This window comes from Heloderma suspectum, chromosome 6 (genome assembly GCF_057233095.1).
Source record: "Heloderma suspectum isolate Gila_16-S chromosome 6, 16-S_ref, whole genome shotgun sequence".
Lineage (NCBI taxonomy): Eukaryota > Metazoa > Chordata > Lepidosauria > Squamata > Helodermatidae > Heloderma > Heloderma suspectum.
The window spans coordinates 91,169,115-91,190,890 of NC_139463.1; the positions used below are offsets into that span (position 1 = coordinate 91,169,115).

The 21,776-nt window shown below is 46.2% G+C and overlaps 1 protein-coding gene across 1 annotated transcript; it reads left to right on the forward strand.

The window, feature by feature from the left end:
- The first annotated feature begins 622 nt into the window (after positions 1–622).
- On the forward strand, positions 623–20,060 carry LOC146341806 (vomeronasal type-2 receptor 26-like). Its single transcript, XM_084807694.1, has 4 exons — positions 623–946; positions 8,378–8,440; positions 12,806–12,932; positions 19,124–20,060. Exons 1-4 carry the CDS (start codon positions 623–625, stop codon positions 20,029–20,031), a joined length of 1,422 nt encoding a protein of 473 aa, XP_084663820.1. The 3' UTR covers positions 20,032–20,060.
- The last annotated feature ends 1,716 nt before the right edge of the window (positions 20,061–21,776 follow it).

Here is a 21,776-nt window from a genome sequence, read left to right on the forward strand (position 1 = left end):
TCCTAAACATGCATCGGATTGCACCCTAAATCTCTTATTTGAATAACCTAGATAAACCATTGTGGCATAGCTAAAAGCTTACATGTATCAGTCTTTATTGTGCCACAGATACTTTTGTAGTTTTTTCTGCAACAGAAACAGAATAAGATGGCTACTCTCCTGGAAATAGCAAAAATGAAATCACTTAAACCATTAAAAATGTATGCCCCTTATTTTCAGCCCCATTAAATAAGATTGAACTAATCCCTCCCTACACATGCAGTCATTGATCAAGTAAACCATTTGAGGTCTGTAGCCCTAGTTTTTGCTCCTTAAATTGCATCCTGTACCTGGATTACTATTTCCTTGTATGAATTTACAAAAGAAAAGAAAAGAAATCATAACAAACACACCTAAGAAAAGTGACCAATTCTTAGTGACCACTGAAAATGACTTCTGTGTCTGTACATGGTATTTCAGTCCAACATTAATCCATTAAAACATTGAGTAAAACTGTGTCAATATATTGACTCAAGTGACAACCCTAAAATAAATTTAAATTCCATGACACTCTGAGTTGTGTTATAAACCAGATGTATTTGATGGGGCACAACTTCGTTGTAATGATTTTAACAGAAGCAGAATGCCATATGATACAGCATATTACTATTGTTGCAGCTTCCTCACTAAGAACTACCAACACATCTTGGCCTTGATATTTGCTGTGAAGGAGATCAAGGAAAGCAACCAGTTATTACCAAATGTCACCTTGGGCTCCATCATATATGACAGCTATGGTGGAAGATGGAACTATCATGCCACAATGGAACTTTTCACCACTCTGAAGAGATTTATCCCCAACTACACGTGTGGCATTCAGAACAACTTGATGTCAGTCATTGGGGCACTTTACTCTCAAACATCCCTCGACATGGCAGATATATTGGGCATCTACAAAGTTCCACAGGTAGGATGTGTGGGTGAGGCATGGGACTTAAAAGAAAATATTCACATTTTTGTTGCCTTTTAGATATTTGTGATAGAGAGACACAGATGTGTATATCTGAGATATGTTTACATTTAGTTTACATTTATTCATGCAGTAAATAAAACAACATCATGAAGCCATTGCAAAGCTTGGTAATTAGAGATTGCCCTAAATGAACCAGAAGAGAAAATTCCCTGATACTGTGAAAGTTTGTATTTGTTTAAAAACTCTTTGCAAGCAATTCATTTTTGTTTCTGAAATTCTGTTACCAGAATACAGGACAAGTTAATAATGTTGGGGCTTTAAAATTCACATACAGGGAAAACATACATCTGTTTTATATTTTTTACATTTGACAACAAAAAGGAAAAAATTCACAACAAGAACATGTTCATGTATACACATGGTGGAAGATGAAACTGTTCAATAAACTGAAATGATATGTTTTAAGATTTAACATAGAGCCATTTACAATATATAGAATCGGTATGTAAAATAAATTGCAAATCTCATGCTCCCTGAAATGAGAAGATCATAATTCTGGGAATGCGCATGGACATTATGCCCATTAAGGTGAAGGAGAAAAAGCACCACATATATCTAGTCTGCCCTCCCTGAGCTTGGTTGTCTTCCCCTTTTCTCAGAATTAAGAAAGGAAGAAAGGGAGAATGGATAGGTTGGCTGGCTATAGGCAGTGGCTGGGAGAACTGCCTTTGGGACAATTGGCCTCAAATTCAGAGAGGTATGACCCCTATTTCAACTGGAGAAGGGCTTCCAAAAAGGGAGAATATCTTATTCTGCACTTCCATCATGCATACTTACCATCACTGTTAATGCAATATAACAAAATGTACAAAACTAAATACTTACTTGTGGAAATCTTCAATTGATTCCCATAAACTGCTCCTTGAACAAATATATTCAGTATATGTAAGTATTTGAGAACAACACATCTGCAAAAAACATCAGTAGACAGGAATGGCATTTTACAAACATTTATTTGGATTCCTGCATTGAGCAGGGGGTTGGACTCGATGGCCTTGTAGGCCCCTTCCAACCCTACTATTCTATGATTCTATGATTTATTTATTTATTTTCCCCAACATCCCATCCCATCTCCATTTCTGCAGTTAACATATGGCTCTCCTCCAGAAATGACTGATCAAACGGAAACCCTTCCCTTCTACCGGATGGTCCCAAATGAAGCCTACCAATACAAGGGGATCATTCAGCTACTTTTGCACTTCAGGTGGACGTGGGTTGGTATCCTTGTTAAAGAAAATGATAGAGGAAAATTTGTGCGGATGATATTTCCAATGTTTTCTCTCTGTGGCATCTGTGTTGCCTTCTTAGAAAAAATCAAGCCATTTTATCTCAGTAGTGTTTTTGAAGACTTGATATGGCTGATAGGAACATATCATGTTGCCATGAAGAGCAATGCCAATGCAGTGTTAGTCTATGAAAACAACAGCTTGTTTTTGAGGTTGTTGCTACACCTGCCCAACATAGAAACTGTTTCTATTGAGCCAAAAGGTAAAGTGTGGATCATGACAGCTGAGATGGAGCTTGCATCATATTTTTATCAAAGAAATTGGGATATACAAGTCATCCATGGTGCTCTGTCCTTCTCAGTTCACTCAAATGAAGTACCAGGCTTCAAAACTTTTCTTCAAACTAGAAACCATTTTTCAACAAAAGAAGATGGTTTCATCAAGGACTTCTGGGAACAGGCATTTGACTGTGTATATCCAAATGCATTTATTAGTGAAAAAGCTGATGACACCTGCACTGGGGGGGAGAAGCTGGAGAGTCTTCCTGGGGCTTTTTTTGAAATGAGCATGACTGGCTACAGCTACAACATTTATAATGCTGTCTATGCAGTAGCACATGCTTTGCATGCCATTTGGTCAGGCCAACCAAAACACAGAGCAATGGTGAAGGAAGGGAGACTGAATCTTCAGGATCAACAGCCATGGCAGGTAATGTCCTGAGTAGACAACTATGCCAGAGCAGCCTGATAGCTATTAAAGATGAGGAGCCTGTCATAAAAAAACAGGTGGCATTCTAATTCACACTAATATTCCTGAATGCATGGATCTCCAATGCTAGTCTTTGAAGAGTAAGCACTCAAAACTCTGGGCCAGGATGGAAAAATCTATCAGTTTCAGTTTCTCCCACATGATTTTTTCTTTCTTTCTGTATGCACAATTTCTCTTTGTGCCCAAGATGGTGAACTTTGTGAATGTTTGTAAAATTTTACCGAAACTGGCCTGAAATAACATCCTCACCCATCCCTATGTTTTACAACTAACATCTAATATGTCTGAAGGAGAGAGCCATGAGAGGTTGCAATGATGACTTTCAGTAGGGATGTCAGAGAATTCCGCCACAGATCTCGGTGAGGCCGAATGCCAGTACATTTGGCCCCCCGAAATCCATGGTGGAACAATGGCCACCATGGCGTAGTGGCCGCCATTTGCGCCCCTGTCTTTTGCCGTAATAGGCTATGTAAATATTTACGTAGCCTATCACGGCAAAAAAAAAAAAAAAAGGAATACAAATGGTGGCCGCCATAGCTGCTGCCATTTGCATTCTTTTTTTTTTTTTTGCCATGATAGGCTATGTAAATATATACGTATATATATATATATATATATGTAGCCTATCATGGCAAAATACAAGGACACAAATGGCGGCGGCTACGGCTAGGGATGTACGAAAGTCACTTACCTTTTTGAAGGGTGACATTCACAGTGGGGGGGAGGCTCTCCGTCCCTCCCCCCAAAATTCTGGCCGGGGGGGAGGCGCTCCATTCCTCCCCCCCCCTGGAATCCTGGCTGGCCGGCTCCGCTCTGCAGGGATTCTGCGGAGCCACTGGCCGGCTCCACCAGCGGCCGGACATCTGGCCACTGGCTAGCAGGGACGCAAATGGCGGGAGCCGTAGCCGCCGCCGTTTGCGTCCAAGCAGTCAGCCATGATAGGCTACGTAAATATTTACGTAGCCTATCACAGCTGATTTAAAAGAAAAAAAATGCACATACGCAAATGGCGGCGCCCATGGGCCCCGCCATTTGCGTTCCTTATTTTGGCACGTCTTAGTCTACGTCAAGATTTACGTAGACTAAGACGGCGAAAATAAGGGGAACGCAAATAGTGTAGATGCTACGCTATTTGCGTTCCCCTTATTTTCTCCATCTTAGTCTACGTAAATGTTTACATAGACTAAGACGTGCCAAAATAAGGAACCCAAATTGCAGCACCCATGGGCGCCGCCATTTGCGTACGTGCGGTTTTTTCCTTTTAAATCAGCCGTGATAGGCTACGTAAATATTTACGTAGCCTATCACGGTGTTGTTTAAAAATCTAGCCATGATAGGCTACATAAATCTTTACGTAGCCTATCACTTTTTTTGTTTGTTTGTTTTTGTACTGGAAATGGCAGCTGTGGCAGCTGGTCGGAAGACCAGCTGCAGCAGCCGCTGCCGCCGAACCGCTGCCGGAGCCGCCACCGGAGCTGCCACCAGAGCCGCCACCGCCGCCAGGAAGATCCGCCCAAGGTAAGTCCTGTCCCAGGGGGGCGGGGGGGCAGACCATTCCGCCACCTATTTCAGGGGGCCGAATGTGCTGGCATTTGGCCTCCCCGAGATCTGTGGCGGAATTCTCTGACATCCCTAGCTACGGCGGCCGCCATTTGTGTCCCTGTGCAGGCTGCCCAGTGGCCAGATGTCTGGCTGCAGGCGGCCCCGGCCGGCGGCTCCGCGGAGTCGCTGCAGAGTGGAGCCAGCTGGGAAGAATTTTGGGGGGAGGGACAGAGCGCCTTCCCCCCACTGCGAATGTCACCCTTCGAAAAGGTAAGTGACTTTCATACATCCCTAGTTTTCACCCAACAGTTTAAGATGCTTCCTTTGCAAAGGGTTGTCATGGGATCTCCCAAGACATCTCAAGAAACACTGTGGCAGAAGTCAGATTTATTCACTTCCCAATGGCAAAAAACAAAAAAATGGATCCCTTGTTGTTTTCGGGATCTGGCAAAGGGTGCATGTCAGTTCCTATCATTAGGCAGAGGGAGGCAATGAGCTCAGGTGGCAGAGGGAGCAGTGGTGGAAGCACCTTGGCTCTTGACACTCCTGGGCATTCCCTATTCTGGAGGACAGTTTTCTGTGTGACATAGCCTTCTTGTTCCCATAACCTGGCCTGCTGACTTCAGATGTGGTGGAGGATAATATCCCATTGCAAGTACTGAAGCAGATTTCAACTGGCAGTTCGAATGGAGGTGGGACATCCTCTTGTTCTGTATCTTGGGCAATGCAAAGGAACAGAACTATCTGACAATATTGTGTGGTTTGGATGTCATGGGGTTGATTTCTGCTTGTGGTTAATAAAAGCAAAAGTGCAGGCAGTGGTCAGTAGGGCTGTGGAGGGACCCCCCAATCTGTCTCGGAAGCTGCTTCATGTCTTCAGAGGAGGGCATGATTCAGCTCACGCTGATTCGGTGCCCCCCCCAACCAGAGTCGGCCCTGAACCCAGAGTGGGTTTCGGATGCCGCACCCTGCTTCGCGTCCCCCCACATACCCCCGTTCAACCCCCCAGCTCCTTACCTTGCTGCTGCTTCCTCTGCCACCATTTGAAATGGTTCCATTTAAAAATGGCAACTCCCTGCAATAAAAGTCGGCATGCATCCAGTCCTCAGGAGCTGGCGGCAGCAATGACAGTGGTGGAGATGGCAGCGGAGAAGGCAGCAGCAGCAGTGGAGGCAGGAGAGGAGGAGAAGGCGGCAGCTGTGATGATGATGATGATGGCAGTGGAGGTGGCGGTGGGGGAGGTGGTGGCAGAGGTGGCAGCAGCTGCTCAGGTAAGGGCCTGGAGGTGCTGGCGTGGCTGGGCCGGGGATGCCGAAGCTCCGAAGTGCACCTAGTGCTTTGGAGGGCCCCCCCCTCCAGGCCGCTTCATGCCCCCCTCCACTTCACCTCAGAAGGGGCTCAAAGTGACCTGAAGCAGCCCGCCTCAACTCGGGGTTTGGGCCTTGGGCCAAAGCAGTGCACAGCCCTAGTCGTCACTAAGTCTACAGAGCAAGGGAGGGGAAACATGGTTTAGCTACAGTTAGGAGCCTTCCTTAGCTCACTGGGGACCAAATGTCTGATCTGAGAGAGATATACTATTCTTCAACATGCATATGTTTTTGCAGAAATGGGTGCAGCTGGAGAATGAGAAGGAGATGTTACAGTTAAATCCTAAACATTTCCTGAAACACTTTGAGCCCTTGCTGCCTCAGTAAAGCACATTTCTGATCATGTCTGGGTTGAAACTAACAGATCTCTTAAAGCAGTGGATAGGGCCAAAGCAGACATCAGTGAAAAGGCCCTGGAGCTGATCGGGAGGGAGGGGGAAGTTTCCACTAAAAAAAGTAATGGAACTCTTTAGATAAAGAGTATTCAAATTCTCTCACATGACCCTTCTATCTATAAAGACAATGTTTGCTATCACTGTGGATGACCCAGCCATCTGAATGTTAGATTCACCCAGAGGCATCTCTCAAAACCACAGCACCAGCCACTGAGCAAAAAGGGAAAGCCAAAGAATGTGCAAGTGTAAAGTAAACATATGCTTGTCGGGGTTGCGATAACTAACAGAAAAGAGGGCAACAGCAAGGTTAAGAGATATATACGTGTCAAGGATAAAACTATTCTGGGAATATTGGATGCAGGGGTGGAAGTCTCAGTTATACGTTTAGTCCCCTGATGCCATTATTCCAGGAAGCTATATGGAGATTCAAGATTTAGGAAGCCTTCCCTTTGAGGTCCCTGTGGCCTGTTTATTCATTGACTTGAGAATCTGGACAGGTTTATACCATGTGGGGGTGGTTGAACCCAAAATGCAGTTTACACTTCTCATTGTAGAAAAAACAAATGAACCATAGGCTAAGACCAGATGCAGAAAATATGTGTGGTGCCTCATAGCCAAAAGAGACAAAAAAAAAGAGAAGCTGACTTCCTTTAGAATGCTTGAAAAAGCAATGTGTAGAGGAGCCCACCCTGAAACCCCTTGGGTACAGAGAGAGATGCAGCACAAAGAATGTTCAAGGCCAGGAACAATAAGGGAAATTCTAGAAGGCCTACCAGAGTGGGAAAAAGAGACAATACCTCTTCTGCTTATTTGTTTGTTAGGCCCATCTGAAGTCCTGCCACTTACTTCCATAGTCCTATCCAGCTTGGGACATGGGTATCTGAAGGCGTTCCTACTCCTATATAAACCTGGCTGAACTGTAAGATTATCTGCAGATGCCTTTCCCTGAGTGCCCCTTCCTCCTTCAGAGATGAGATGGATTGTCAAATGTCAACTGGGGAGAGGACTTTTTCAGCTGTGGATCCCCACTTATGAAATGCCTCTCCTAAGAGGGTTTGATTGGTGCCAGCAATAGGGATGTGGGAGACATTCATCTGGTTCACCTTCTAATGCAATCTTAGCTAACATTGCGCTTTGGAAGCAATAAATAAATAAATGCTAATAAATGCTAATAAATACAACATGAACTAAAACTCAGTTATCATTCAAAATTCACACTTCTCCAACTTTTACAGTGGAGTCCTACAATCAGAAAATGAACCCCAATATCCATATATTTGTGAAAATAATTTTAAAATATAATTACATTAGGAAGCTTACTTGCAAAAAATGTACGTATTTGGCAACATTACATATAGAAATACATTGATTGGGTGAAACGCACTGAGCATGCATGCATTTATTTATGAAATGATAAAAATAAAAATTATCAGTGCTTGAGATGAACAGAACTTGAGATTGAGAACATTCTCAAAGGTCAAGACGAACTGAATGCAAGCCTGGAAGAATTAGAAACTGAGAGAAATGGGCAGATTTGGCCATACCTAGCCAGCAATATTATCTTTTGGGTACTGGACAATTTTTTTTTTATTAATTCAGGTAATTTATGTTTGGGTTATATCTGTGACTTTTTTTCTGATGTTTTTATCACTGTGCTATACCGATTTTTTTAAACAGTTATATCATTGTGGAATCTATTTCTGAAGAAAGACGGCATATAAATACATGATTTAAACTAAATCCAAGATTCACGTGGCTGGGAATGACCACCACATGCCATATTTTGTAGCTTCTGTCATGTGTGTTAGATATACTGAGCATAATGTTCTTCCTCAGTGTAAGGTAGATCCTGACATTACCCACAATGTCTTTTTACAACCCCTTATGTTTTCTTTTGATATCCAGTTCCACCACTTTCTCAAAAGAGTTTCATTTAACAACAGTGCTGGGGATGAGGTTTCATTTGACCAGAATGGAATATTGGTGACTGGATTTGATATTATAAACTGGGTCACATTCCCAAACCAATCCTTTCATAGATTGAACGTGGGAAAACTGCATCCCCAGGTTATTGCAGAGAAGATCACCATTCATGATGATGCCATCACATGGCACAGCAGTTTTAACCAGGTAGGTTCTGACTGGAGGTAATATATTCCAATTTTGAATGCATTTCTGGTATGATGTCAAATCCGATACATGTCTACTCACAATTAAGACCCACAATGTTCAATTAGGAATATTCTGAGGTAGATGTGTATAGCATTGCAGCATATGGAGCCCTGGAGAGCTATGTCAAATCATGATTTGACATGAAAACACGTGATTAAGGTGGAAAAGTTAAAGTGCAACCCAGGAAAAGCAACCATCGAGGTATGAATTCTGCAAAATATGACGTACCTACAAATACAAACTGGGTCACATTCCCAAACCAATCCTTTCAACGAGTGTTTTTTTTTTTTTTTTTAAGTCAGACGTGATAGGCTATGTAAAGATTTACGTAGCCCATCATGGCTGACTACAGGGACGCAAATGGCGGCAGCTACAGCCGCTGCCATTTGCGTCCCTGCTAGCCAGCGGCCGGATGTCCGGCTGCTGGCGGAGCTGGCCGGCAGCTCCGCGGAATGGCCGACGAGGATTCCGGCGGGAGGGACAGAGTGCCTCCCCCCCCCAGCGGAACCCGGTGGAGACAAGTAAGGGCAATTTCGTACATCCCTACTGAATATATATGCTTTTGGATCGATGTGTTTGACAAAAGGGAAAACTTCTCTGAACTCTTAGTCTATATGGCCTGAATCTAGGGGACCATTCATAAGCAGTATTCCATCATCAAAAAACCTGCCAGTTTAAAAGACCAGAAGCTAAGTTTATCTTACGTTGGTCCACAAAATTCCACAAAGCTGGGAAACTGGAAGCAAAGGCTGATGCCTTATCTGAGTGCCCCGTGATCAGTTATGATTAGGGATGTACGGAAGTCACTTACCTTTTTGCAGGTGTGATTCGCGATGGGTGGGAGGCACTCCACACCTCCCCCCGAAATCCTAACCTAGCCGGCTCCGCTCCACGGCAAGTCCACGGAGCTGCCAGCAGGGTGCATTCGCAGGCACTGTGTGGAGCCTGTGGATGCAAATGGCGGTGGCTATGGCGGCTGTCATTTGCATTCCTGTTTTTGGCCATGATAGACTACATAAATATTTACGTAGCCTATCATGGTGAAAGACAAGGGCGTAAATGGCGGCTGCTACGCCATTTGCGCCCTTATTTTTTTGCCGTGATAGGCTACGTAAATATTTATGCAGCCTATCCCAGCTTAAATGGTGAAGCGAATGGTGGCTGTAGACATGGCCACCATTCGCAAAACAGCATGAACAGCACCAGGTAAGTGCTCCGTTTCACGCGCCTTTTGCAGGGTGGGGGGGTGGGGGGCTTCGTTCCGCCACGGATTTTGGGGGGCCAAATGCACTGGCATTTGGCCTCACTGAGATCCGTGGCGCAATTCTCTGACATTCCTAGTTATGATATTGTGCAGTGTCACAAATTGTGCTTGCTTACAACTTATGCTCCATGCACCCATCCTTCTCCTGGGTCTTTCAGTCCCAAATCCAGCAAAGATGCTCCACATTGTCTGTATTGCCTTATGAAGTATCTAACCCTTGTTAGAGGAATCCTACTGTGAGATGACCCATGCTTGTTTGTTGTTTATATCAGTAGCTTGCAGGATGGGTTGAACAGTGAGAGGGAGTCCTGTTCTTGCACCCACCATCCTTATATTATTTGTGTGAGTGTGTCACTACAAGGTAAGACTGAATTAAATGAGAATTCAAGTTTTTTATTCTGGATTTTGAATTGCACCATCATGAATGAAAAAACGAAACATCATTCAACACCACACTGATATTTCCACGAGCTAAGGATGTACAGAAGTCACTTACCTTTTCGAAGGCTGACATTCGCAGTGGGGGGGAGGCACTCTGTCCCTCCCCCCAAAATTCTCCCTGGCCAGCTCCGCTCCATAGCAACTCTGCAGAACCACCAGCCGGGGCCGCTAGGCAGCCTGCACAGGGGCGCAAATGGTGGCCACTGCAGCCGCCGCTGTTCACGTCCCTGTATTTTGCTGTGATAGGCTACATATATATTTACATAGCCTATCACAGAAAAAAAAAAAAGGGAATGCAAATGGTGGCGGCTATGGCAGCCGCCATTGGCGTTCCCTTTATTTTTGCCGTGATAGGCTATGTAAATATTTACATAGCCTATCATGGCAGCCTGGCAGGATGCAAATGGTGGCCGCAGCAGCCAGCCGAGAGACCAGCCGCCGCCAGAGCCACTGGAGCCGTGACCACCGGAGCATCCACCCCAGGTAAGCTTTGTCCCAGGGGGATTCCCCGGGGTGGTGGGGGGTGGGAGGCCATTCCGACACGGGTTTCGGGGGGCCGAATGCCAGTGCATTCAGCCTCACTAAAATCCGTGGTGGAATTTTCTGCCATCCCTACCACCAGCAGGCATACTGCAAGAGTTTTGGGGTTGCTTTCTAATATGAGATGCTTGGTTGTGATAGAATGGGTTTGATGTCTGAAAGGAAAATATTCATTGTTTACCACACTGAGATTCCCACCAGCACATCTACTGCAGGACCTACCTGTGGTTGCTTTGGATCTTGAGATGCTTGGTAATGATAAACCAGTTTTGGTGGTATGACGGTATAGTTTAAAATATGTAATAAGTGAGAGGCTAAAACACCCTCTTCCAGCATACTACTTGTTTGTTTCAAATAGCATCTTCCCAATATCAGTTTAGCCCAGAAAAGATTGTGGGTTTAGGTTTGTGAGCTAAACTGTCCAAACTTCATATTCTATGTAAGTCTCTGTGAGCACCTTTGAGAAGGGAGAAAGCACTGCTTTACAAAAGTGCTTCCATTTAATAAATGTAACAACCAATTTCTGCTCAAAATCATTACGTTCCCCAAACCCACACTACCAAGGTGCACTTTTTCTTGGTGCCTCTTAATAATCTTTGAAACTGTTCCCCATCCCACCCCAAAAAACTGCTTTGACATTTCTCACCATTACTGGCAGCAGCATCAATCATAATGTTGCTGGGAAATACAGCTACATGTACCATACACCATTATTAGCTGTAGTACCACTCTCAGCCTGGCTACATTAAAGGAGACACCCATCTCTCACCATCAACTCACGCAGTAAAGGCATGCGTAGGGATGTACAAAAGTCACTTACCTTTTCGCGGATTCTGTTCATGGTGGGGGGGACGCGTTCCGTCCCTCCCCCCAGAATCCTTGACGGGAGGGAGGCGATCTGGTCCTTCCCCCCCGGAATCCTTGACGGCCGGCTGTGCTCCACAGCAATTGTGCTTGACGGCCGGCTGTGCTCCACAGCGGCTCCACGGAGCAGCCGGCCAGGCCCAGGCCAGGGCCATCAGCAGCCGGATTTCCGGCTGCGGAGGGCTCTGGGTAAAACAAAACAAAACAAAACAACGCGTACGCAAATGGCGGCGGCTACGACTGCCGCCATTTGCGTTCCTTATTGTTTGCCGTCTTAGTCTACGTCAATATTGATGTAGACTAAGATGGCGAAAAATAAGGAATACAAATGGCAGTGGCTGTAGCCATCGCCATTTGCGTATGCTTTTTTTTTTTTAAAACCCAGACGTGATAGGCTACATAAGTCTTTACGTAGCCTATCACATCTATGTAAAAAAAAAAAAAAAAGACGAGACTGCAAATGGCGGCGGCGGCAGCCAGTCAGATTACCAGCCGCTGCCGCCGCTGAAGCCGCTGCTGGAGCCGCCGCCACCCAGAACATCCGCACCAGGTAAGTCTTGTCCCAGGGGGATGCGTGGGGGGTGGGGGGCCATTCCGCCATGGATTTGGGGGGGGGCGAATGCACTGGCATTCGGCCTCACCAAGATCCGTGGCAGAATTCTCTGACATCCCTAGGCATGGGTCAACTCACAGAATAAAGGTGTGAGTCACTTCACAGTAGGATTCCTCTAGCAATACAGTAAGGCTCAGATGCTTCATAAGGCAAAACAGGACCAGGACAATGTGTATTCAGTGACATCTGCTGTTGCTCCTTCTCACCACAACCATTGTCTGGAGCAGCAGAAGAGGCTGGTGTATGAGCAGGTTGCAATGGTGAAGAGGAGGAACATCTTCAGGATGGCTCTTGTAAGTGGGATGGTGTGTGGGTCATTGGCAGATGCTTAACCACTCTGACCTTTGACTCTTGCCCTGGTAGACATTAATTGGAATACAGCAGTAGCAACAATGTTTTTTCTGCAACCTTCACTCTCCAGAAAATCTGTTGGAGAGCCCAGCAGCCCACTGCATTTCGAAACTGTTTAGAACGTTGAGGATAATATTACTCAGTGTCTGCTACACATTTACTTAACTGTTTATCCACCAATCATACAATTTTCTGAATGCCTGATCTCAATTATTACATTCCACCTTTTCCCTTTCTATTTATGAACTAGGCATTACCCCTGTCTTTGTGTACCGAAAGCTGCCACCATGGTTATTTCAGGCAAAAGCAGGAAGGGAAGCAGATTTGCTGTTATGATTGCCTCCCATGTCCCAAAGGAAAAATATCAAGCCAGAAAGGTAGGAGTTGTCTGATAAAGTCTGATAAAGATAAAGTCTGAGACTTCAGCAGAATCAGGCCACCCAGGTCCAGTACTGGTAGGCCCCAAGGCAAAACTAGGAGTGTACGAAACCCCGCTTACCTGGCTCCACCGGGTTAGGCAGGTGGGGGGAGGCAATCAGTTCCTCCCCCCTGGAATCCTGCCCAGCTAGCTCCGCTCTGCGGCCAGACCACAGAGCCGCCAGCTGGGCCAACCCATAGTGGGGCCTCCAGCCACTGCCGGGCTGGTGCAGATGCAAATGGCATCTTGTGTAGGGGACGCCATTTGCGTCCCTACGCCGGCCCGTGATAGGCTACGTAAATATTTACGTAGCTTATCATGGCTAAAGCAGGGACGCAAATGGCATCCCCTATGCCATTTGCATTCCTGCTTTAGCTGTGATAGGCTACGTAAATATTTACGTAGCCTATCACAGCCTCCGCAGGGACACAAATGGCATCCCTGCGTTAGCTGTGATAGGCTACCTAAGTATTTACATAGCCTATCACAGCCATTCAAAAGACGTGAATGGCGGCTGCAGATGCGGCCACCATTAGAGGAGCACCGGAATGGCTGACCAAGGTAGGCTCCATTCTAGGCCCATTTTGCGGGGTGGAGGGGCAGGGGGCTTCATTTCACCATGGATTTCGGGGGGGCGAATGTGCTGGCATTCAGCCTCACCAAGATCCGTGGTGGAATTCTCCGCCATGCCTAGGCAAAACAGGTTTCCTTCCAAAGCCAACAGAACTAAGCCACTCCAGAATTAGCCTTCATTAGTGACCAGTATTTCAAGTATGACACAGTGGGGAGAAAAAGATTGTGAACCCATTAGGACCAAAACATATTTCCAACTTAAAATGGGATTAGATCTTAATCTAACCCCATAATCCTAGCAAAAAGAAAAAATCAAAAAAGATAACCTGAGTAAACAAATGACACACAAATATGATGCTTTTTGAACATTTATCCACAACTGGTTCAACATTCAATATCCATGTGTGTAAAAGTATGTGAACTGTTAGATTCAGTACCTGGTGGCAACCCCTTGAGCATTTCTTGTAACTGTTGGTCAGTCTCCCACATTGATTTTGAGTAGGGATGTCAGAGAATTCCGGCACGGATCTCGGTGAGGCCGAATGCCAGTGCATTTGGCCTCCCGAACTCCGTGGCGGAATGGCCTGCCCCCCCGCCCCCCCACGGATTCCCCCCCCCGCGAGACGAGACTTATCTGAGGTGGATGTTCCGGACTGCGGCGGCTCCAGCAGTGGCTTTGGCGGCAGCAGCGGCGGCTGATCTTCCAACCAGCTGCTGCCGCCGCCGCCATTTGCAGTCTGTTTCCCCCCCCCCATTTGTGATAGGCTACGTAAAGACTTATGTAGCCTATCACATCTGGGTTTTAAAAAAAAAACGCGTACGCAAATGTTGGCGGCTACGGCCGCCACCATTCGCGTTGCTTATTTTTGTCCGGCTTACTCTACGTAAATATTTACGTAGACTAAGATGGCAAAAATAAGGGGGAATGCAAATAGCGTAGTGGACGCTATTTGCGTTCCCCCTTATTTCCGTAGTCTTAGTCTACATAAATATTTACGTAGAGTAAGACGGTGAAAATAAAGGGGAATGCAAATAGTGTCCGCTACGCTATTCCTCTTTCTTGTCTTCGTCTTAGTCTACGTAAATATTTACGTAGACTATGATGGCCAAAAATAAGGAATGCAAATGGCGGCGGCCGTAGCTGCTGCCATTTGCATACGCATTTTTTTTTTAACCCAGACGTGATAGGCTATGTAAGTCTTTACATAGCCTATCACAGCTGAATTCAGGGATGCAAATAGTGGTGGCTACAGCCGCTGCCATTTGCGTCCCTGCTAGCCAGCGGCCAGATGTCCGGCTGCTGGAAGAACCGGCCAGCGGCTCTGCGGAATCCCCGTGGAGCAGAGCCGGCTGGCCAAGATTTTGGGGGGAGGGATGGAGCGCCTCCCCCCCCAGTGGAACCCGGCTGAGCTAGGGATGTAAGAAAGTTCCGCCACAGATTACGGGGAGGCTGAATGCCAGCGCATTCGGCCCCCTGAAATCGATGGTGGAACGGCCCGCCCCCCCACCCCCCCAGGATGGGACTTACCTAGGGCAGATATTCCTGGCGGCAGCAGCTCCGGCAGAGGATCCGGCGGCGGTTCGGCAGTGGCGGCTGCAGGGGCCGGTCTTCCGACCGGCTGCCGCCGCAGCCATTTCCAGGTTAAAAAAAACCAAAACCAAAAAAAGTGACAGGCTACATAAAGATTTACGTATCCTATCATGGCTAGATTTTTAAAAAAACACCGTGATAGGCTACGTAAATGTTTACATAGCGTATCACGGCTGACTTAAAAAAACAAAAAACAAAACGCATGTACGCAAATGGCGGCAGCCATGGCTGCCGCCTTTTGCGTTCCTTATTTTGGCACGTCTTAGTCTACGTAAACATTTAAGTAGACTAAGATGGCGAAAATAAGGGGAACACAAATAACGCAGACGCTACGCTATTTGTGTTCCCCTTATTTTCACCATCTTAGTTTACATAAATGTTTACGTAGACTAAGACGTGCCAAAATAAGGAACGCAAATGGCGGCAGCTACGGCCACCACCATTTGCGTACGTGCGTTGTTGTTTTTGTTTTTAAATCAGCCGTGATAGGCTACGTAAACATTTCCATAGCCTATCACGGCTGACTGCAGGGATGCAAACAGTGGCGGCTACGGCCGCTGCCATTTGCGTCCCTGCTAGCCAGCGGCCGGATGTCCGGCTGCTGGCAGAGCCAGCCGGCGGCTCTGCAGAATCGCTGTGGAGCACAGCCGGCCAGCCAGGATTCCAGGGGGGGGGGGAGGAACGGAGCTCCCGCCTCCCCCCCCACCATCAACATAATCCCCGAACGGTAAGTGATTTTCATACATCCCTAGGCTGAGCCAGGTAAGCGGGGTTTCGTACATTCCTAATGTTGAGGAAATTTGGCCCCTTCCTCCTTACAGAACAACTCAGGTAGATATGAGGGCTTTCTCGCATGAACAGCTTGCTTCAGGTCCTGCCACAGCATTTTGATGTGGTTTAGATCTGGACTTTGACAAAGCCATTCTAAAACAGAATTGCTCTTTCTGCAGCCATTCTTTTGTAGATCTGCTTGTATGTTTAGGATCATTGTCTTGTTGCATGGGTCACTTTTGGTTCACCTTCAGCTCACAGATGGATGGCCTGACATTCTCCTCTAGAATCTTCTGATAAGCTGCAGAATTCATGGTTGTGTCAATGATGGCAAGCCGTCCAGGTCCTTAGGAAGCAAAGCAGGCCCATACCATCACATTCCCACCACCATGCTTGTTGGTTGGGATGAGGGTCTTCTTTTTGAATTCACTGTTTGTTTTTCGCTAAACATAATGTTTTTCATAAAAGTCAAAATGTTCTACCTTTGATTCACCTGTCCAGAGAATATTGATCCAGAAGTCTTGGGTATCATCTATGTGATCTTTAGTGAACTTCAGATGGGCAGCAATGTTATTTTTAGAGGGCAGTGGTTTCCTCCTGGCTATCTTCCCATGAACACCATGCTTGTTCAGTCTTTTTCTGATCCTTGAATCATGAACACTGACATCAACCAAGGTGAGAGTGGCCCGCATTCTTGGATGTTACTCTGGGATTCTTTTTGAGTTCCTGAATGACACACCAGTTTGTTCTTGGAGAGATTTTGGTAGGATGACTGCCCCTGGGTAGAGTGACTGTGGTCTTCAACCATCTCCATTTGTCTCTCTAACAGTGGATTGGTGGAGCCCCAAATCCTTAGATATGGTTTTGTAAACCTTTCTAGATTGATGAGCAGCAATAACCGCTTTTCTGAGGTCCTCCGAGAAGTCTTTGGGTCATGGCATGACATATTTCCATATAACCATATGGTGAAAACCAAAATCACAATGTTTCTGATCCTTTTATGGGGTGGGTCCTCTCAAACTCATGCCTGAACTTGTTGTTGTTGTTGTTGTTGTTGTTGTTGTTGTTGTTGTTCAGTCGTTAAGTCATGTCTGACTCTTCGTGACCCCATGGACCATAGCACACCAGGCCTTCCTGTCCTCCGCTCTCTCCCAGAGTGCCTGAAGTTCTACCTAATTACATAAACACCTGATTCTAATTATTCTTTTTCATTGAGCTGATGCAGTGAGAGGTTCACTTACTTTTGCACATACCCTAACTTTTAAGTACTCATTTTTTGCCTAATGTATACTAGGGCTGTGCACTGCTTCAGCCCGAAACCCGAGCTCCGAGTCGAAGCAGGATGCTTCGGGCCACCACCAAAGTGTGGTGGAGGGAGCCTGAAGCAGCCTGAAGTGAAGCAGGTCATTGTGAAGTGCTTCAGCATGATCTGGAGGCCCAGCGGCCATGCTGATGCCACTGATTCCCCTCAGACCCCAGTTGCTTACCTGGGTCCTAGGGATGTGTGGTGGGAGCCATCTTGTCATTCCGGAGGGGAGAAGCCATTTTAAAAATGGTTCACCTGTTCCCTGGAACACCAAGATAGCTGCTAGCTCACACCCAAAGGGCTAAGAGCTGGCTGGAACAGTGGCTCACCAAGAGGCACTGGCTATGGCAACAGCTCCCCTAGTGGCTCCCCCTGGCAGTGCTGGCAGCAGCTCCCCCAGTGGCACAGGCAGCAGCAGCAGCTCCACCAGCAATGGCTCCCCTGGCAGTGGCTGCCCTGGCTGCAGCAGTACCCCTCCCCCACAGAAGAAGGGCCCAGGTAAGAAGCTGGGGGCTGGGCGGCATATTGGGGAGGGCTGAGCAGGATTCAGATGTCTGAATCCTGCTTTGGTTGCATAGGCCAAAGTGAGTCAGGGGATCCCTGAATGAGCCCAAGCCTAACTGGGCCCGCCTCGGAAGCCCCAAAGTGGCCTCCAAGTCAGATCAAGGGGTCAATGCACAAACATAATTTCTACATCATTTTATTTCACAAGTGACGGAATTAGTTAGTATAAACCCTATGCGATGTTTAGAAAAAGGACCGGTTTGGATTGACAAAGGCCATCATGTAAAACTACGGAATTTCCATAATTATCATTAGGGTTCACAAACTCTTTCTCACCACTGTTTCTGCCCACAGACTTTGTTTCAGAATATCACCATTTGTGTGTGTGTGTCTCTCTCTAAATGCTTCAGGGGGATATGGGAGCGAGGGAGTGTTGTTGCATGACAGATTGGTCCACCTCATAATCATAGTGCATACTTTACCATTGTCTTCAATCATTGTGCTTTGGGGGAGGACAAGGATAGGATCGCAAGATGGAATTCTTTCAGTGATACTACACTTCACTATGAAGAAGCCCTAAATTAGTTTTCAAGCATCATACTTTCCTAGCCCCTTCATCCTGTGAAACTATTCAGGTTTCTCTTCTGGGAATTCCTCTAGGGGTATACCGATTCCCCACTGTCTGTTCCAGTGGGGGATCCATGGGGGGGAGGCGATCTGTTCCTCCCACCCCCGGAATCCTCCAGAGCACTTCCGCTCCACTAGGATTTCAGGGCAGCGGGGGGGAACTGGCTTGGGGGGTACTTACCTTCTCCCCTGCCAGCCAAAGCCATTCGCCTCCTCCCTGTCCCTGCCAATTGCCATGCCTTTAATTTTTTTTTTTTTTAAAAATGGCAATTGGGAGGATATGCTCATAGACTTATAGGCAAATAGAGTCATGAATCTTGCGCATAAATCTATGGACACATAGGCTTATACGCAAGATTCATGGTTCTATTTTGTGTATAAGTCTATGGGCACATCCTCTGATCGCATGTGCCCATAGACTTATATGCAAAATAGAGCTGTGAATCTTGCGTATAAGCCTATGGACACATAGACTTATACACAAGATTCATGACCTTATTTCCGTATAAGTCTATGGGCACATCCTCCCAATCGCCTTTACTTTTTTTCAAAAAAGACATGGCAATCAGCAGGGATAGGGAGGAAGCGCTGCAAGAAGCAGCCGAGTGCTGTTCCGCCTCCAGTCCTCCTGGAGCAGAGGTAAGTGGTCCTGATCCACTGTGGGTTCCTGAGGCCAGATTCCATAATCCCCTCATACCTTTGAGTATCAGACAATTTGAGCGAGGAAAACATTAACAGAATGATTGAGAAAGTGGACAGTAAGTCTTTCCAATTTCAGATATGGATGACTGTTTTGAATGTCCAGAAGATCAATATCCAAACAAAGACCAGGATTCATGTGTTTCCAAGACAACAACCTTCTTGTCCTATGAAGAACCTTTGGGGATCACCTTAGCTATTTTGGCACTTTCCTTTTCCTTCTTCACAATTTTGGTGCTTGGGACATTTTTGAAACACCACAACACTCCCCTTGTCAAAGCCAATAACCAGGACCTCACGTACACTCTCCTCATCTCTCTCCTGCTATGCTTCCTTTGCACATTGCTCTTCATCATTTCACCTGGGGAGATAACATGTCTCCTTCGACAAATTAGCTTTGGCATCATCTTCTCAGTGGCTGTGTCTTGTGTGCTAGCAAAAACCGTCACCGTGGTTCTGGCTTTCATGGCCACAAAGCTGGGATCCAAGATCAGGAAATGGGTGGGGAAAGGACTGGCCAACTCCATTGTTCTTTCATGTTCTTTTATCCAGGTATGTATTTGTATTGTATGGCTGGCAATTTCTCCCCCATTCCCAGATGCTGACATGCACTCATTGGTTGAAGAAATTGTACTGGGTTGTAACGAGGGGTCTTCAAGTATGTTTTACTGTGTCCTGGGCTACATGGGTTTTCTGGCCATTATCAGTTTCACTGTGGCTTTCTTTGCCAGGAAGTTGCCGGACCATTTCAATGAGGCCAGGTTCATCACCTTCAGCATGTTGGTCTTTTGCAGTGTTTGGCTCTCCTTTGTTCCCACCTACCTGAGCACCAAGGGGAAATACATGGTAGCTGTGGAGGTCTTCTCGATCTTAGCCTCCAGTGCTGGATTGCTGGGTTGTATATTTTTCCCAAAATGTTACCTGATTGTCTTAAGACCGGAGTTAAACACCAGGGAAGAGCTAATGAGAAAAAAAACCCCACAGTAATAAACAAACTTTGCAGTATGATTTAGGATTGCCTTAATAGAATTGTTGCTGTTGTTGTTATTGTTGTTGTGTGTATTCCTGTTTCATTGGCTCTCCATTCATCAATGAATGCATCCCCTACTTAAAATTTTCATTATTTATAAAAAAGAAAAAAATATATATTGGTGCCATTTGAGTTATATTTGTGGGTTCTTTGGGTACAACTGTGGAGAAGCGAACCCTTAAAAAAACCTAGCTTACGATCTAAGAAAATATGTTACCATCAGTCTGAACATGGTCCATCTAAAATCATATGGAAAGCTTCCACAGATAGAGGAGGCTCTCCTCAGCAGACAGTCGTACACCACATGTAAAGGGAAACAAGAATGATGAGTGAGGGGAGCGAAACTAGCATTCTCATTCCCGTTTCACCTACTTGCACATAGAACCTGTGTGCGAGAAGACTGGCTGAATATGGCTGGATTCTCTTTACCATCATAATGAGCTTGCATAGATTGCCAATTAGGGATGTGTGAATCAGCAAAACTCTAGTTTGTTGAGGTTCTCCAGTTTCCACTTTAAACCTTTTCCAACTCGTGTACCTATCAGATTGTGAGCATTGGGTGTTTTGTAGGGATGTACGAAAGTCACTTACCTTTTCATGGAATTGATTTGCAGTGGGGGGGGAGGCACTCTGTCCCTCCCTCTGGAATCCTTGATGGGGTCCTTCCCCCTGGAATCCTGCCCAGCCGGCTCTGCTCTGCGCCAGCTCCGCGGAGCAGCCAGCCAGGGTTGTCCGCAGCCGGACTTCCAGCCGTGGACGGGCTGCTGAGGACGCAAATGACGGCTGCCATAGCGGCCGCCATTTGCATCCTTCCAGGCTGCCGTGATAGGCTATGTAAATACTTAAGCAGCCTATCATGGCTTCCACAGGGATGCAAATGGCGTCCCTGCATTAGCTGTGATAGGCCACATAAGTATTTACATAGCCTATCACGGCTATAGTGATGAAGGGAATGGCGGCTGCTGCCACCATTCACAAGTCTGCGTGAACAGCAGCAGGTAGGTGTCCCGTTTTGCACACCTTTTGCGGGGTGTGAGGTGTGGGGGCTTCGCTCCGCCATGGATTTCGGGGGCCCGAATGCACTGGCATTCAGCCTCACTGAGATCCATGGCGGAATTCTCTGACATCCCTAAAAAATATTTTGCAGTATGAATTGCCTCACAAACTTTGAAATGCATATCTGCCACAGATCCTATAGCAGATCTGCCACATCCATGTAGAGATGAAATGACTCAACTCCATTAATGTTCACCAGGTGCTTGCTGAACTGCTGCCACTTCCCGCTCCCACTCGCCATGCTGCATGAGACTCTGGACAGCCCGGCGAGCACCTGGTGAGCGCTGCAAGGCTGTCCATCCCCTAAGCAAGCTGCCATTTTGCATAAAATGGAGGGTCTGGTTTGTTCAGAAACGTAATGTTGTATAAATGGCAGCCATAAGGGGGTCATTTACAGAACATTAGAGGTGTAAATGGCGCATTTATGCCTGTAACATTATGAAAATCATGTCTTTACAGCCACCAATTATGTTTCCAAATTTGCACACATTCCTATGTGCAACAGTGTACAAATACCCACAAAATGTCCAAATCCCCCCAAATTCACATTTCCATGCTCCCCCCTCATTTTTTTGTTTTGTTCAACTTTTACAATAAAAATGATTATATAATTATATAATAAAAAACAAAACAAAACAGCAAACAT

What these genes read in the sequence shown, in the direction of transcription:
- LOC146341806 (XM_084807694.1), top strand. Translation starts at nt 623, where the DNA reads ATGCCATATGATACAGCATATTACTATTGTTGCAGCTTCCTCACTAAG. An exon ending in GCATCTACAAAGTTCCACAG is followed by an intron (nt 947 to 8,377) that starts GTAGGATGTGTG and finishes CTGCATCCCCAG; the next exon opens with GTTATTGCAGAGAAGATCAC. An exon ending in AAAAATATCAAGCCAGAAAG is followed by an intron (nt 12,933 to 19,123) that starts GTAGGAGTTGTC and finishes TTCCAATTTCAG; the next exon opens with ATATGGATGACTGTTTTGAA.